This window comes from Lepidothrix coronata, unplaced genomic scaffold (assembly GCF_001604755.1).
Source record: "Lepidothrix coronata isolate B3197 unplaced genomic scaffold, Lepidothrix_coronata-1.0 Scaffold156, whole genome shotgun sequence".
Lineage (NCBI taxonomy): Eukaryota > Metazoa > Chordata > Aves > Passeriformes > Pipridae > Lepidothrix > Lepidothrix coronata.
The window spans coordinates 615746-632896 of NW_016690336.1; the positions used below are offsets into that span (position 1 = coordinate 615746).

Consider the following 17151-nt stretch of genomic DNA (forward strand, 5'->3'; position numbering starts at 1 on the left):
CCCTGGATCCCTGGAAATGTCCAAGTCCAGGTTGGAACAACCTGGGAGAGTGGAGGGTGTCTGTGCCCATGGCAGGGGATGGAACGAGATGATCTTTAAGGTCCCTTCCAACCCAAACCATTCTGTCATTTTATTATTTAACTGTGTAAGCAAGAAAAATAGGATCTGCAAAAAGATGCCCTCCTACTCTGGAAAAGAAGCTAATGCTCTCCAACAGCTAGGCCTTAACTTGCAACAGCAAAGGACTGGATGGATGGAGGAAGAAATAAAGCACTTAAACCTCCTCCTCTTATGAGGCAAAGCAGCAGACTCTGCTGTACATGCAGCAAGGATGCCCTTTGTGACAGGAAGGGTGGAGCAGAAGCAGAGATGCTGCGTGAAAATTTCAGACCTTTCATTTCTGGCAGAGTGAAAAAGGAGTGAGAAAGTTGACAGTGTTTGGAGTTCTTGGGTAAATGTTGCTTTTGGTCTGTCTCCATTAATCTGATTATATCTGGATTTGCTCATGTAGTTAATGCCATGTTTCAAACATGGAAATACGTCAACAACTGAGAATTATTTTTTTAAGAAATGCAAAAAAAGATACTATTCTTATTTTTCCCCTACAAAAAGGGGACCAGGGTCTAAGTACAGCAGTGCAAAGACAGTCTAGGTACAGCAGTTGTGAAAATAGCCAACTCATCATATTTAACTAGTTCACTTGTACTTAGAAAGCCAATTATTATTTCTTGTGTGAGCTGAGGGAGGTTCTCAGTGGGAGCCTTGGTGGCTTCCAGCTGGGGTAATGAAGGGTGTTGAGCAGATAGGAAAGAAAACAGTCTAAAGAGTGGTTTGTGTCTTGTCAGTCAAGTATCTCTCCAACAAAACCTTTGCTCAGATATTTTGCCTTTTCTGCTTGAGGCCTCAAGAAGGAGGATGAAATCCTGGGCTTAGTTTAAAACTGCAGAGCTGGGCTGGCCTGGTATCCAAAGGAGATACAAGCCCAAAAAAAGGTGTGAGAGATGACAAACAGGTTACAAATTCCTTCTAGGCTATCCAGAGATGGAGGCACAGAGAGGTTATTTCTGCACACATCTGTATTCCTGGGACACAAACAACTGCCAGCATGCCCTGAATCTGTGGAGTCGGATTCCAACCACTGCCATGATCCAAGGTGCTGCCAGAGAAGCCAGTCTGGCTCTGGGAGCCACCCAGCCCAGGACACAGCCAGGGAGTGATGTTGGTGTCTGGATTGTCACTGTGCCACTGTGGTAGGGTGACCCTGGATGGGCACTGGGTGCCCCCCAAAGCTGCTCTTGCTCCCTCCTCAGCTGGGCAGGGAGAGAAAATACAACAAAAGGCTTGTGGGTCGAGCTCAGGGCAGGGAGAGCTCACTCACTGATTCCATTTGGAGAAAACAGTTTAATTTATTACCAATCAAATCAAAGTAGGTCAATGGGAAATAAATCCAAATCTTAAAACACCTTCCCTCCATCCTTCCCTTCTTTCTGGGCTCAACTCCCCTCCTGATTTTCTCTACTCCCTCCCTGGAAGTGGTGCAGTGGGATGGGGAATGGGGGCTGTGCTCAGTCTGTCACACGTGGTCTCTGCTGCTCCTTCCTCCTCCGGGCAAGGATTCCTCACACTCTTCCTGTGGGAGACAGTCCAGGAACAGGCTGCTCCAGTGAGAGTTCTCTACTGGGTCACAGGTCCTACCAGCAACCTGCTCCAGAGTGGCTCCTTCTCCATGGGCCCACAGGTCCTGCCAGGATCCTGCTCCAGCCTGGGCTTCCCATGGGCCCACAGCCTCCTTCGAGCATCCCCCTGCTCCAATGTGGAGTCCTCCAGGGGCTGCAAGGGAATCTCAGCTCTGGTGCCCGGAGCACCTCCTTCCCTTCCTTCTGCACTGGCCTGGGGGTCTGCAGGGTTTTCCCCTCACACGTTCTCACTCCTCTCTCCAGCAGCTCTCCTGCAGGGCTTTTTTCCCCTTAAATACGTTATCCCAGAGGCTCCACCACCATTGCTGATGGGCTTGGCCTTGCCCAGCAGCAGATCCATCTTGGAGCAAGCTGGCATTGGCTCCACGGACACGGGGGAAGCTTCCAGAAGCTTCTCACAGCAGCCACCCCCTGTACCAAAACCTTGTCACCCAAACCCAGCACAGCCACAGAGGTGCTGCCAGCACGAGGTGCTCCCACCAGCTGATGCCAGAGGGTTCCCACCAGAGGAAGCGTCCCTGGCACAGCTCCAGCACCACATGGATTGGTCAGATACCACCAGCTCAGGGCTGGGTTTGGCATCTGCCCTGAGATATCCCCCCCCATCCTCTGTGTTGTCCCTCCCCACATCTGTTGGGGTTCACTTGCAGTTATCAGCAGTAACAATACTCATATTTTCACAGCATCTCCTCCCCCCTCTCTTGCCAAACACAGCTCACTGTTGCACAAGAGATGGGAAGGGAAGACACTGGTTAAGTGTGAAAATACATGAAAATAAACGTGGAGCAATTGCTCCCATCCTGGATATCAGTTTTGGTGTCGGGCTTGGCAAACTGCTTCTGTGCTCAAGAGTTTATGTGGGGGTTTTTTCCAGCTATGTGGAAAAAGCACAAGATGCCATCTCTCCTTAGATCTTTCCCCACCCTTTTTCTGATTGTAGTTCCTTAAAAATCATAAAATCATGGAATGGTTTGGGTTGGAAGGGACCTTAAAGATCATCCAGTGCCACCCCCTGCCATGGGCAGGGACACCTTCCACTAGCCCAGGTTGCTCCAAGCCCTGTCCAGCATGGCCTTGAACACTTCCCAGGGATCCAGGAGCAGCCACAGCTTCTCTGGGCAACCTGGAAAATTGGGAATTCAAAAGGGCATCAAAGGGTTTTCTACCAAATAACTAAAATTATTAGATTTATGCGGGGGTTGATGGTTAGTTTTTACCAAGCAACTTTAACTCCCTTAAATGAAGAGTTAAGGAAGATCATCCAGCAAATGAGAGCAGACCAGGGAGAGAGAGTTCTGAGAACACAGCCCAGCTAACAGAGGGTTCACCAGCTGCCCGTGGCCAATCTCAAATACCTGGGAGAAGAGTAACATCCCTGAGTGTTGCACAAGAGAAGGAATCCTTTCCTGACCTTGTTAGTGATCACACTGTGCCCTGGCGCTGTCTGCATCAAATATTAACTGTGGGAGGTCATTATTGTTAAATTAACTTTAATCTGTCCAATTTTAACATGCAAAAAATGTTCCAAAATGCTGCCTTTTTTTTTTATTTTTTCCCCTATTATTAGCAGGCAACTTTCTGATGTGAAATACGGTTTGGAAGGGGAGGAGTGAGGTATGCCCAGAGTGCTGGCTGGGCTATTTTTATCTCAGAAAACAAAAATATTTCATAATAGACATACGAGGATGATTAAAACACTCTTTCCTGGCAACAGGCACAGCAGGACAATGGTGTTTTCACAACCACACAGAGGGAGGGGATTGCACTGAGGGTATCACAGCTGAAAATATACCATCATCAGAGCAGCTCTTCAGTGACTGCTGAACGAGATCTCTGCTCGCTGTGACCACTGACAGGACACAGGGAACGGCTGGAGCTGTGTCAGGGCAGGGTTAGGCTGGATATTAGGAAAAGGTTCTGTTCCCAGAGGGTGGTTGGGCACTGCCCAGGCTCCCCAGGGCAGTGGGCACAGCCCCAAGGCTGCCAGAGCTCCAGGAGGGTTTGGACAACGCTCTCAGGGACAGGGTGGGATCGTTGGAGTGTCTGGGCAGGGTCAAGGGTTGGACTGGATGATCCTGGTGGGTCCCTTTCAGCTCAGGATACTCCATCCCACGATATTTTATGACCCTCATGCAGGATATGAAATAAACAACTGATTCCATGGGCGTTTCCTCAGACACTGATGTTAGACAACCCCACAGTGAGGAGGTACCAGCAGCACTCAGTTTGTTGGGATGAGGAGCCACACTCACCTCTGTCCTCTCTTGCTGCCAATCCTTTATGGCCCCATCTGTTTGTTCCATGTGCAGCTGAATCCATATTTACTCAGCACATATTTGCTCAGTATAGAAGCCAAGTGACTCCCCACTTCCTATGGCCAATGACAGGAGAGCCGGAGATGCTAATTAATGAATTGGCCTCTGGGGTGAAATTATGTCCTCGTTAAGAAGACTCCCATTGATATTAATAAGGTCAGAACATCATTGCTGGTGGCTGAGTCACTGCTGAGCTGGATATCACGGATGTGTAAACAGTGGAGCTGCCCTGGGAAGCTGGTTCCGTGGTCTGTTTATCAAAATGGATCAAGTCACGGTGATATCTGGGGGCAAAAATCACATGGAGCCATAACCATAACGCTGCACTGTACAGGCTTTTCTCCTTCCATGGAGATGAGCTCGCAGGAGCCCTGAACTCCAGAAATAACTCCCCTCCCAAGGGCCTGGGATCAGCTCTTTCCAATTAGCTCATAACCCAGCATCAACAGCTTTTCTGTTCCTCACCCGGCCTGCTCTTTCCACCCATTGCAACCTCTGCCCACGTTCCCAAATCCTCAGCATCTTCCAGCCCAGTCCCTTCTGTTGAAGGTCCTTCCAGCTGCCCTGTGTGTGTCCAGATGACACAGGCCAGGCTGGCTCCAGCAGCATGTCCCTGCTCCCTGTCCAAAGCACCTTCCTTGCTCTACCAGCAGCAGGAGAAGGACATTCTGCCATCCAGCACTGAGGTCATCCCTCGCGCCCCAACAGGAATTCCTCGCCTTCCCAGGCTGACAAAAAAAGCAAGAAATTCCTGCTATCATGAAGCACTAAAGCTTTTCTCAGTAAATGCAACTCATTAAATGCCCAAGTAACTGAGGTGACTCAAAACAAACTCCGGTTTTCCCCAGAGCTCTTCTTCCCTTGGTGCTTCACCTCTGCAGCACCAGTGAAGTCTGAGCTGCACCAGGGTCGTGCCCAGACCAAAATATCTTCCCTGGAGATGCTCATTTGCTGCCTGGGGAGGTGTGTGGGCCAACCCTACATTTAACAGCTGCCACGTGGCCTCATTGTAGAGTCACAGAATGGTTTGGGTTGGAAGGGAACTCAATCCAGTTCCACCCCCTGCCATGGGCAGGGACACCTTCCACTAGCCCAGGTTGCTCCAACCTGGCCTTGGACACTTCCAGGGATCCAGGGGCAGCCACAGCTTCTCTGCCCAACCTGGGACAGGGCCTCACCACCCTCCCAGCCAAGAATTCCTTCCCAATATCCCATCTATCCCTGCCCTCTGGCAGTGGGAAGCCATTCCCCCTTGTCCTGTCCTTCCATCCCTTGTCCCTCTCCAGCTCTCCTGGAGCCCCTTTAGGCACTGGAAGGTGCTCTCAGGTCTCCTCAGAGCCTTCTCTTCTCCAGGCTGAACAACCCTGACTCTTCCTTCAGAACACTCTCTGGGTCATTTGAAGGGCTTGTTTAATATTTGTTTTTCCTCCCCAGACTTCCTGCAAACAACTCACCCTTGTTTTGTTTCGGTTTCCTTGATCCTGCCCCAGCCCTCACGTTGGCACAAGTCCTACCTGTGCCAACCAGGAGCTCCTTCCCCAGCTGACACCAGTGTCAGAACAGCAGGACTAAGCACAGAAACCATCTATTTTCCACCCACCCACCTGAAAATCCTGCTGTGAGCGTGTTTGACACACACATCCAATCATTAAGGACATTCAAGTATAAATTTGGAGTTTACTAAAGTCTAGTTTGATCTCTCTTTTTTCCCTTTATTTAGATGGGGACGTAATGACCAAAGGTCCTCCTAAATGTGCTTAATAAGGGAAGAAATATAATAACTAAAGTGCTGCCAGGAACAAAGGTCTGAGAGATTCGCAGGCACGATAATGATGAATAGCTGGAAAATACCTGCAGCTGCACAGCTGCTTTGGAGTGTTAGGATAGGGGAAAATTAGTAATTAAAACTTTGTTGAAGCACAGAAATCAGGAGAGAAAATGAAGAATCTGACACCCTTCCAAAGCTGTGGTGGAGGTGGTGGTTTGTGAGTCGGTGACAACCTCACCTGGGCTTGGGTCATGTCACCTGTGCAGAGCCCTGCAACTACTAAAGTTGGGACTTTGCACTTCTGTCTAATTAAAAATAAACACTATTTCAGAGAACCATAGGATGGTTTGGGTTGGAAGGGACCTTAAAGATCAGCTGTGTGATTCTGTAGCACCACAAAGGCATCTGGATCCACGCAGGTTCAGCAAAAAGCATCTCAGTGGCCGAGTTGCCCGCGGTGTATCTGCTCTGCTTCTGGTTTTCTTGCAGATTTTCTATTTTCAGGTCGTGTCTTAGAAAGAGCTTTACGAAAAGATGCGACCCATTTATCTCCCTCTGATTTCAGGGGGAAGATGTGCAGGCTCTGAAGAGCAGCATCTTGATGGCCTCAAGTTGGGTAACTACGAAATCAAAGTGTCTGTTTTGGGAAAACGTTGATTTGTGTAAAGCAGGGACTAAGGTAGGGCCAAACCTGGAAATTGTGGCTCCCAGCCCCGAGCCATAATCTCTGAAAAGCCACCCCTCCAAAGTCCTGGCATATTTTGAGATAACCTCCAGCTTCATAAGAAAAATCAAAGCGTTGTATAAAGAATAAGGAGGGGAAAGGGAGAAGAAAAGTCAAAAGAAAGTAACTTGAGGTGGGAACGGAAAAATCACTTCACCAGACAGATATTTTTTTAAAATTACAACAGGCTGGTAAATTTGCTGCAGGGAAAAAAAAAAAAAAGCCAACTACACTTTCAAACCGTGATATTTATGAAAAGAAAGGTTTTGTTTGGGAGCAAATCCTGTGCATAGCCCAATTGTCCAGTTGCAGCCTGGCTTAGGAAGGAGTGTGTGATGAATACATCAAGCACAGAGCAAAGTAATTGAAAGATCATTGACCAACAATAGCAAGTTTAGATGAAGTCTGGGCAGAGCTTGGATGCTGCAGAAACAGCCCCGGCCTCCCTCCTTCCTCCCGACAGGGAGCGAGAGGATAACGAGAGGCATTCAGAGAGTGTGACCCTCCCCTCAGACATTCAGCTGAGGGAAGGGGCTGAAAAGAGAGGAGCTGCTGGCATTATCCAGGGTATTCTTGGGAGGAATAAAGGGAGGCAAGGCAGTTTTGTGGGCTCGAAACAAAAACCCAAACAGAGCGGCCGAGACAGGCCGCGCTTTGTTCGGGGCTGCGCCAGACGGAGCAGCGGCTCTGCCGTGTCTGACCTCGGTGACTCCTGCTCTGACGTGGGGCTGGGGGAGCAGCTGGGGCCCGGGGTTGGGTGGAGGGGGAGCCTTGGCAGCCCCGTGCTGGGTGCCAGACTCTCAGCCCGCTCGCACCCATCGACAGGCGGGCAGATGGTGCTGGGTGTGCTGGAGGAGGTCTCGCCTCCCACGGAGAGGAAGAAGGGGAAAGGAGGGGAGCAACGAGGCTGGGGAAGGGACTGGAGCACAATTGCCATGAGGAGAGGCTGAGGGAGCTGGGGCTGTTCAGCCTGGAGAAGAGGAGGCTCAGGGGAGACCTCCTCACTCTCTGCAACTCCCTGACAGGAGGGGGGAGCCAGGGGGGGTTGGGCTCTTTTCCCAGGCAACCATCAGCAAGACAAGAGGGCTGGGTCTTGAGCTGTGCCAGGGGAGGTTTAGGTTAGACATTAGAAAGAATTTCTCTCTAGAGAGGGTGCTCAGCTATTGGAATGGGCTGCCCAGGGAAGTGGTGGATTCTCCATCCCTGGAGGTTTTTAAGACAAGACTGGATGTGGCATCAGTGCCATGGGCTGGGAACCACAGCGGAGTTGGATCAGGGGTTGGACCTGATGATCTCAGAGGTCCCTTCCAACCCAGCTGATTCTATGATTCTATGAGATGCTTTCCCAATCTTTATCTTTTCCCTGCTCACTTGTAGAGGCTCCAGTGCCCACCTTGCCTTCTTTGGCTTCCTCAGCTCTGCCCTGCCTGTCGCCCAACCCTCGCCAATGCAGCGACCAGGAAACGTGACTGCTGCCCTTGCCATGTGCCTGGCACTGCCTGACTCATGTTCCTGGGATGGAAACACCTTCCCTAATCAGCCCCTGGCACCGCCGTGCCCGTGGTGGCTTTCACTGCCACCAGAGCAGTCAGAGGGGTCACAGGGAGGTCAGGCACCGCTCCAGGGGTGCCGGTGTGATTTTGGCTGCTGCACAGACAGACCCTGTACAGTCCCCAACCTCTGCTGGGTGCAATCCCACCACCAGTTCTCTCTCTCCTTCTGGCTCACACTGGAAGTTGACTCCTTCCAGCTCTTGAGAAAGACATTGGAATGGGAGAAGATACGAGCTCCATCTTCTCAGCTGCTTGAAGCCTTAACGACCTTCCCTGGGCACGACCAGGAAAGCAGTAGTGGCAGGAGACACCAGCCTTGGGCTTCAGGGCTGTTTTGGTGACTCCCTGTCAAAAATCCCAGCACGAACACACCTCTTACACACCCACTTCTCCCTGTGGGCTCCCTGGGGGACGGAGCAGGGCTGGCTGAGGTGGTTTGGCCCCCTTGGCTGAAGGGCTGAGGCAGCACCTTCATTAGCAGCTTCCAGGAGAGCCACTCCTGCCAAGGATCTGCTGTGGCTCCCCACGAAAACACCCTGTTAAAAAGCCACTCGGTGCAAAGTCCTTTCTGCAGCTGAGTCCTCCTCGGTGTTCCCGACAAAAACAGCCCCAGGGTTCCACCTCTTGGATCCTGCTGTGCTTGGGACGGTGGCCTTTTAGTGCCACACGGGGCTGCTGGTCCACCTGCTCTCCATGAGCTCTCAGGCACGGCTGGAAGGATCTACTGGGAACTTGGCTTCATGCTGGAGGAAAGAGAGACCATTAAAAAAGTAATGATTCTGAAAGCGTGTGCAGGGAAGGGAATGGAGCTGGGAAGGGGCTGGAGCAGCAGGAGCAGCTGAGGGAGCTGGGGGGGCTCAGCCTGGAGAAAAGGAGGCTCAGGGGGGACCTTCTGGCTCTGCAACTCCCTGACAGGAGGGGGGAGCTGAGGGGGGGTCGGGCTCTGCTCCCAGGGAACAAGGGAGAGGACAAGTGGAAACAGTCACAGCTTGCACCATGTGTAGTTTGGATATTGAGAACAATTCCTTCCTGGAAAGGGTTGTCCAGCCCTGGCACAGCTGCCCAGGGCAGGGGTGGAATCCCCATCCCTGGAGGGATTTCAAATCCCTGTGGATGTGGCACTTGGGGACAGGGGTCAGTGGTGGCCTTGGCAGTGCTGGGGGATGGTTGGACTGATGATCTCAGAGGGCTTTTCCAACCTTCATGACTGTGAGCCTGTGGAAGCACAAAGGCCCTCATCCTGACATTTACAAGAAGAGAAATGCCTCAGTCCAACATTTGGGCTCTTCTCCCTCTGTATCCCCTTTCTTTTCGAAGCCTGTTCCCTGTTTTTGATGCTCCCCATCAGTGGGGATGCCCCTGGAGCACCTTACACGTTGCTTACTCACAGCCAGACTCGCACTGGAGGCTGTTGGAGCAGGAATGCACTGGATCTGTAAGTTCATGGTCGAGGAACTGAGTTAAATTATCTTCAATTATCTTGTCTTGCACTTCCCAGGCGTCACAAACTGAGACGTGTCACAAACTGCACAGCGGCACCGGGAGGCTCCAGGACGGGCAGCTCTGGAAGAGCTTCACACCAACAGCTACAGGAGAGCTGCTCCTTTTTCATAGGATAATATTCCACCTCTTCTATGGAGACAGGCTGAGAGAGTTGGGATTGTTCAACTCCAGGGAGATCACAGAGCCCCTTCCAGTGCCTGGAGATATTCCAGAGCCCTCTGGATGCAATCCTGTGCCGTGTGCTCTGGGATGATCCTGCCTGAGCAGGGAGGTTGGACCAGTTGACCCGCTGTGGTGCCTTCCAACCTGCCTCATTCTGGGAACATTCTGTGAATAAAGGGGCTCCAGGAGAGCTGGAGAGGGACCTGGGACAAGTGACAGGACAAAGGAGGATGCTTTTAAGCTGAAAGAGGGTGGATTTAAATTGAATATTAGGAAGCAATTCTTCCCTGTGAGGGCAGTGGGGCCCTGGCCCAGGTTGGGCAGAGAAGCTGTGGCTGCCCCTGGATCCCTGCAAGTGTCCAAGGCCAGGTTGCAGCAATCTGGGACAGTGGAAGGTGTCCCATGGCAGGGGGTGGAACTGAGTGGTCTTTAAAGTCCCTTCCAACCCAAAACCATCCACAATTCCATGATTCTATAAACCAAATTAGCACTGGGGCAGCAGCATTTAGCACTGAGCATGACCTGGGCAGGCTGTTGGCTTCCCTGGGTGAAGTTATGCTGGTTTAAATCAACTTAATACCTGGCTGGGGACTGTGTTGGCAGAACAGATGCAAACCCTGTTGTTGAGCCACCTCGGGCTAATTGAGTTTCCTCGACCACAGATCCTCCGGGATCCGGAGCCGCACGTTTATAGAAAGTTTATGAAACTCCTCTTTATCCAAACTTTTACACGTGGACTTGTAATTAAGAGGATGAATGGTCCGGGTGACTTCCGTGGGAGGGGCTGGATGTGGAGTTCAACTGGTGCCTGGAGCCTAAGGTGAGTGGAACTTCCCCATGGGCTGGTCTGTGCCCTGTTGAAACAGCACAGAAGGAACTGTGGGTTTAGATTATATCATTTTGCTTCCTCCTGTCGTGACGGGACAAACCAGTAAAGAGTTACTGGTTTTAAACTGAAACCAGTTCCCCCAAACGCCTCTTGCACCTCAGCACAAAATAGTCGGGCAAAGTATAATCAGGATAATAAAGCCCAGCTTAATAATAGCACTGGAACAGGTATTTTGCTAGGGGTTGCACTGGAGAGTAAGAAATGCTTAAAAGAGGGGGATAAACACACAGAATACACTCAAAATACAAGGGTGAATTCTTATGGATAGAGCAAGCAGGATTGTGGAATCACATTAAAAAACGAGGGTGGGAGAAACCTCCAGGTCCAACCCTCCCCCACTTCCTCCAAGCAGCTCAGACCACCTCAGAGAAATATTTGGGGCTTGAAAATAAGTGACTAATCAACACTTCTGACCACTAAATCAAGATTAATGGTTTCATGCAACTTAACTGCAGCAGAGCTGCAGATACCTACACATTACAGGGCTTAGCAGGGGATTAAACCAGTCTTAGGAGGCAAAGAACCTCGGAAGCCTGTTTGTTGCTCCATGGTGTAACTCCATGGGGAGCAGTAACACCAGGGCATGGTTTTTTGGGAGGCACAGGGCGGAGGAATAAACTGTTTGGAGCAGACCTGCAGCAGCCTTGGCTCCGTGGGGTGAGTCGCTGCAAAATCCTGGGGGGTGAGGGGGCAGGAAGGGAGAGGGGAGCGAGGAGAGAAGGAAGGAGATGGGATAACGTGGCTGTCTGGTGTGGGATTTATGACAGGTCACGCAGCTGGAGGCAGGGAGGGACTGTGAACTCGGGGAGGGTGATTTCCTGCACCCACAGCTTTTGGTTCCATCCTGCTGCCCCTGCCTGGGCTGTAAATGTTACTCCCACCCCATCCACGGCCCCAGAGGGTCTCACATCTCCGGGCTCCCGGGTGCTGCTGGGCAAGCTCGGGTCTGTGGCACAATTTGGGGTGATGGCACTGCAGTCTCAGCCCTGTGCAGCTGTCCAAGGAGGCAGAATGTTTGGCTCAAGAGGGATATTGCTGTGGAATCCCTTGGGCTCCTTTGGAGGAAACTGTTTCATTATAACTCAGAAAGGCCTGGGGAGCTGGGTTTGGTTTTTAATTTTTTCCTGTTTAAATAAATAAATATTTTTAAAAAGTAAAACTTCGTAATTTATAAAAGAAATAATAATAATAATGAAAGGTTTTTTGACTTTTCTGCTGCTGCTTCGAGCTCTCCTCAGCATCGTGGTGTGAGCCTGAGCAAAGGCAGCCGAGGAGGAAAAGTGGGAGGCAAAGGAATGGGGAAAAAAGAACAACCCCCATTCAGCACAAGTGCAAGTGCAGCTTCAGGACTATTGGGAGGTGATGAGACACCTGCCAAAACAAGAAAGGTTGGTTTGGAGAGAGCAGGACTGCCTTGTGCAGGCTCTGTTTGCTGAAAGGATCTACCCTGAGCACACAGAGGTGGCTGCCGACAGAAAACAGAGCAGGTTCTTCGGCAACCAGGCACTCCCCAGAGGTGTCTTTAGAGCAGGATTGTGTGTTTTAGAACTAACACTGGATGGAGGTGTTATCTGGGGATCTGTGAGTCAGCCTGGCTTGGGGACTGGCAGATAAATCTGCTATTTGAGCACCTGGGATAATGCCCTTCTGCAAGGAGGAGCTCTGAGCCTCAGCCATGATCCGAGCAGCACCTTTGGGAACGTGGAGAGATCATTGTGGTTCGGCCCTGAACACTCAGGGAGAGCCAAGAAATTCAGCATTCCTTGGCTGAACTGTGCTCCAGCCACGAGGAAGTGGGGATGGCCTTTGTGGAGCCATGAATGCTGTCCTTGCTCCAGCCCAGGACTGCTGCACTGACTCCGGGTTGTTTGATATCCTGTGGATAGCACTGCCTCTTCCCAAAGGGTGGGACTCACCTCAGCTGGCCTGAGACACTGGCAATGCAGATGTTTAGATTAGATGTTAATAAAGAAATTATTCCCTGTGGAGGGTGGGGAGGCCCTGACACAGGTTGCCCAGAGAAGCTGTGGCTGCCCCTGGAGCCCTGGAAGTGTCCAAGGCCAGGTTGGACGGGGCTTGGAGCAACCTGGGCTAGTGGAAGGTGTCCCTGCTCCTGGCAGGGGTGGAACTGGATGGGCTTTAAGATCTTTTCCAACCCAGACTATACTGTGATTCCATGTCTCCATGTGAGCCCATCCCAGAGGATTTTGCTGCAGAGAACTGATGAGAAGCTGGAGCACCTCTCCTATGAGGAAAGGCTGAGAGAACTGGGATGGTTCAGCCTGGAGGAGTCTCCAGGGAGACCTTATTGCAGCCTTTCAGTACTCGAAGGGAGGCTCCAAGAAAGACTGGGATGAACTTCAAAAGCAAAGTTTGTCTTTGAAACAGGAAAGCAAAACTCTGCCATGCTTTGGTGTGCAGATGGGTGTGAGTGGGATCCAGGCATCTCTGGGCAACCCATGCCAGGGCCACACCACCTTCACAGGGAAGAATCTCTTCCCAATATCCCATCTATCCCTGCCCTCTGGCAGTGGGAAGCCATTCCCTGTGTCCTGTCCTTCCATCCCTTGTCCCCAGTCCCTCTCCAGCTCTCCTGGACTGGGATGGTGTGACTGCTGGTCCTAAATATTGAGCCATTTCTGGTTCAGGCTGCGAGGTTGTGGCTGATCCCAGTGACCCAAAAGGTGCAGCTTTGGCTGCTCAGCCCCACAGGAGGGATGATCCTGTCTGGGGTGGCACAGCCAGGATGTCCTCTGTAGTTGGGATCTGAGATGCTGCTGCTAAACCAGCCAGTGCTATTAATCATGGAATGGGTTGGGTTGGAAGGGATCTTAAGGATCATCTCATTCCATGCCCTGCCATGGGCAGGGACACCTTCCACTAGCCCAGGTTGCTCCAACGTGGCCTTGGACACTTCCAAGGATCCAGGGGCAGCCACAGCTTCTCTGCCCAACCTGGGACAGGGCCTCACCACCCTCACACCCAGGAATTCCTTCCCAATATCCCATCTATCCCTGTGTCAGTGGGAAGCCATTCCCTGTGTGCTGTCCCTCCATCCCTTGTCCCCAGTCCCTCTCCAGCTCTCCTGGAGCCCCTTCAGGCCCTGCCAGGGGCTCTCAGCTCTCCCTGGAGCCTTCTCTTCTCCAGGGGAACCCCCCCAGCTCTCCCAGCCTGGCTCCAGAGCAGAGAGGCTCCAGCCTGTGCCCGTCAGACCTCCTCAGACACACCATGGGTGCGCTGTCAGAGCCTCAGGTGAGAATCAGAGCTTTGGTGGGGGGTGGATTTTAAGCAAAGCAAAATATCTCCCCTGCAGGAAGCTCAGAACCAAGGGGCAGGAAGGACTCAGCCAGTGGAGGAGCCAAGCAAAGGAGGGGAGAAGGATGATGAGCATAAAACTGAAGAGCTGGGAGTTTGCAGACTTGAGCAAGAGGTGAATTCCAGGCACTGGGGGGCATTTCCAAAGGGAAGACCAAGGAGAGAATTAAGGAAAAAGCAGACAAAAATGTCAAACTCCAGGGGGCTGCAAAAGTCTGCAGCTACACAGAGAAGGGAGTTAAAGTCGAAAAGAAGGAGCTTTGTTTGGTGCAGGCTCAGACTGTGAGGCAGGGGAAGGCTGGAGTCACAAGGGCTGTGTGTCTGAGGGATGAGCTGGGAAGATGATCCCAGCAGCAACAGAGGAGTCCCAATGCTCTGTCCCAAGTCTCCAGTGCTCCTGGAGAGGTGTCATAAACAACCCAACCCCTCAGGGCAGCTTTCATCCCCTCAGCTCACACAGAAACCCCATGACCATGGAAAGTGTCTCTTTTTCACCACGAGCCCCCGTCTGATTTTTATTTTTACTATTTTTTTTTCGCTCTCCCTTAGCTCAGAAACGAATGGATTACTTTGGGGGAAAATCCAGCAAAATCTGAATGATGCACCTGCACAGAGAACTCGGGTCAAGGATTGAGGGGGCACAAAGGGAAAATAACTCCCCTGGGGATGTAGGGAGGTCTGAGTGGGAACAGAGGGGTTTAAAAACGGGGATTTTCACACTGGAGTGATTTAAACGACACACAACAAGCACCTTGTCATAATTAAGTGCTGAAAAATAACAACCTACCATTAAGTGATCACATTAAAGTCTCAACTGTGATGGTGGAGAAGCCTCAATAGTGGTGCCAGCCCAGGATATTCCCCGGGGGGATTAATGAGCACTTAAAACAGGAGAGCTCCTCGCCACAAGGTCGTCTCCAGGAAATGCCTTTGACCTCGATTGTTGTTACTTAAACAAACAGAAGGGCTGCTGAATATAAAAATTTTTACATTGTCCTATAAAAACGTCAGAGTAGAGGTGAAGAGGAAGTATTTTACAGCAAACAGCCACTAAGAAACCTGTTTTCCACTTCCTTTGCTGTAGATTGGACATCCCAAACTCCTCAATTTGCCCGCGGGTACCACGGTGTGATCAGGGCACGCCTGATATAATTTTAGAGAGTCCTCTGCCCTGGAGAGGGGTTATTTCATGGAATCACAGAATCAACAGAGTGCTTTGGGTTGGAAGGGACCTTAAGGACCACCCAGTTCCACCCCCTGCCACGAGCAGGGATGTCACTCACTAGACCAGGTTGCCCCAATTTCTGCAAGAGCTGTTCCGTGGGGGACCTCAATATCTCCCTCCCATTGCTATATTCTTTTTCTCCTGGTGTGAAAACACCTTCACCTTCTTGTGCCCAAGCCCACAGAGCGTGACAAAGTCCTGCCTGATGGTTAGAGAAGAGTTGCAGGAGCTGCTGAGGAACACCTAATCCAATCCTTATGACTGCCGGTGTTATTTCCCTCAGCCTGATATCTCACGTTAGAGAAAAAGGGATTAAAAAGGCTTAGAGAGGGGAGCAGGTCTTGTGTTTGGACGGGAATCGCTGTGGAGACGGTGATTAAATGCTCCACTGACTGTTTTTAGAGGATTTGCCTTGTGGGAGGTGGTGCTGTAAAAGTCCCCTGCCTGCCTGGAAAGTGCTGATGAGCTGATAAAAGGGAAGGCAGGAGGGTGGATGGGGTGACTCAGGTGCTTCCAGGGAAGTTCCCTCTCTTTGGAGACACTGAGATCATGAACTTGTCTGAATCTCTGCCACCCAGGACTTAGTTCTGTTACAGGAGTGCAAACAGCACTTAGGAGACAGTGGTGGACACGGTCCTTGGGGTGAAGCCAAGGGATTTCATGGATCATTGGCCACCTCTTGTCTCCTCCATGGAGAAGCTGTCCTCCATGCCCCAGTCAACAGGGCAAACACAGATTTAAGGAGCTCCAAGTGAAGGAGAATTTCTGGTCAGATAATGAAGTTCTGACACCAGGAGGGCGGAGAATCCACCAAAGCAACATCAGTGGAGATGACCCAGTGCAGGAATGACAACCATCACAGAATGGGAGAGATCACAGAATCATGGAATGGCTTGGGTTGGAAGGGACTTAAAGATCAACCAGTTCAATCCTTCAATCCCCCTGCCATGGGCAGGGACACCTTCCACTAGCCCAGGTTGCTCCAAGCCTCGTCCAACCCGGCCTTGGATGATTCCAGGGATCCAGGGGCAGCCACAACCTTGGTAGGGAAGGCTCAAAGTGTGAGCTGGAAAATCCCTTCCCTGTGCCAGTGGTCTTCCTCACCAGGTCTGAAAATCAGTGCTGCAGCAGAGGACGTGTTTTTAATGTGTGAGTCTCGAGCCCCTCACCCCCGGGGGGCCCTGACCCGTGTGTTTGCTGCCTCGAGCCCCTGTACACCGGCCACGGAGCTGGGATCATCCAGCCCAGGCAGTTCAGGTCACCACAGTTTTGTTCTGTCCCCACTGCAGGGTGACACAACCAGGACCAAGAACATGCAAGTGGCCAGAAACTGCCCTGTGAAGTTCTCTGCTTTCCAGCTTCTCCACTGCTGAGTTACCCAAGCTGTGTGGGAGCCGATACATGGAGAGCATCCCACTGGTTCTGCCAGCACCCAGAAGTACCCCCCTGGCATCTTCTGTGTCCCTCACATCTTCTGTAACTACCCAGAGGACTTGTCCATCTCACCAGCATTGCTCTCTTTCTGTCCTGAGTCCCTGGATCAATCCCACAAGCAGTTTTATCCAGGATTAGTTTTTAGGAAGAAATTGTTCCCTGTGATGGTGGGGAGGCCCTGGCCTGGGTTGCCCAGAGAAGCTGTGGTTGCCCCTGGATCCTTGGAATTGTCCAAGGCCAGGTTGGAGCAACCTGGGCTAGTGGAAGGTGTCCCTGCCCATGGCAGGGGGTGGGATTGGATGAGCTTCAAGGTCCCTTCCAACCCAAACCATTCCATGATTTTACGAAGGCCGCAGCTCACCTGCCCTTGGCACAGCACGTCCCAGTTCTGTGGCCTCTCCTATAAATGTATTCCTGGTGTGTGACTCTCAGGTAACAGAACTCTGGCAGAGACAGGATAAAGCCCTGTGCTTTCCCATCTCCTCCTGAGAGGAGCATCCCAGCTCCCTGATGCCAGCAGCAACACTCCGAAGGCCACTCCAGGTTGCACCAACCTTTCCTCCCCT

The 17151-nt window shown here is 51.5% G+C and overlaps 2 protein-coding genes across 2 annotated transcripts in view; one reads left to right on the forward strand and one right to left on the reverse strand.

Moving 5' to 3' along the window:
• The window catches only part of ATRN (attractin), a 172651-nt gene extending 166618 nt beyond the window's left edge, over positions 1-6033 (reverse strand). Inside the window, exon 1 of the mRNA XM_017828986.1 lies at positions 6019-6033. Coding sequence (XP_017684475.1) covers positions 6019-6033 — 15 coding nt within the window. The remainder of the gene's footprint in view (positions 1-6018) is intronic.
• Positions 1-17151, forward strand: part of CUNH20orf194 (chromosome unknown C20orf194 homolog) — a 732083-nt gene that overhangs the window by 600636 nt on the left and 114296 nt on the right. The gene's annotated exons all lie outside the window — the stretch shown is intronic.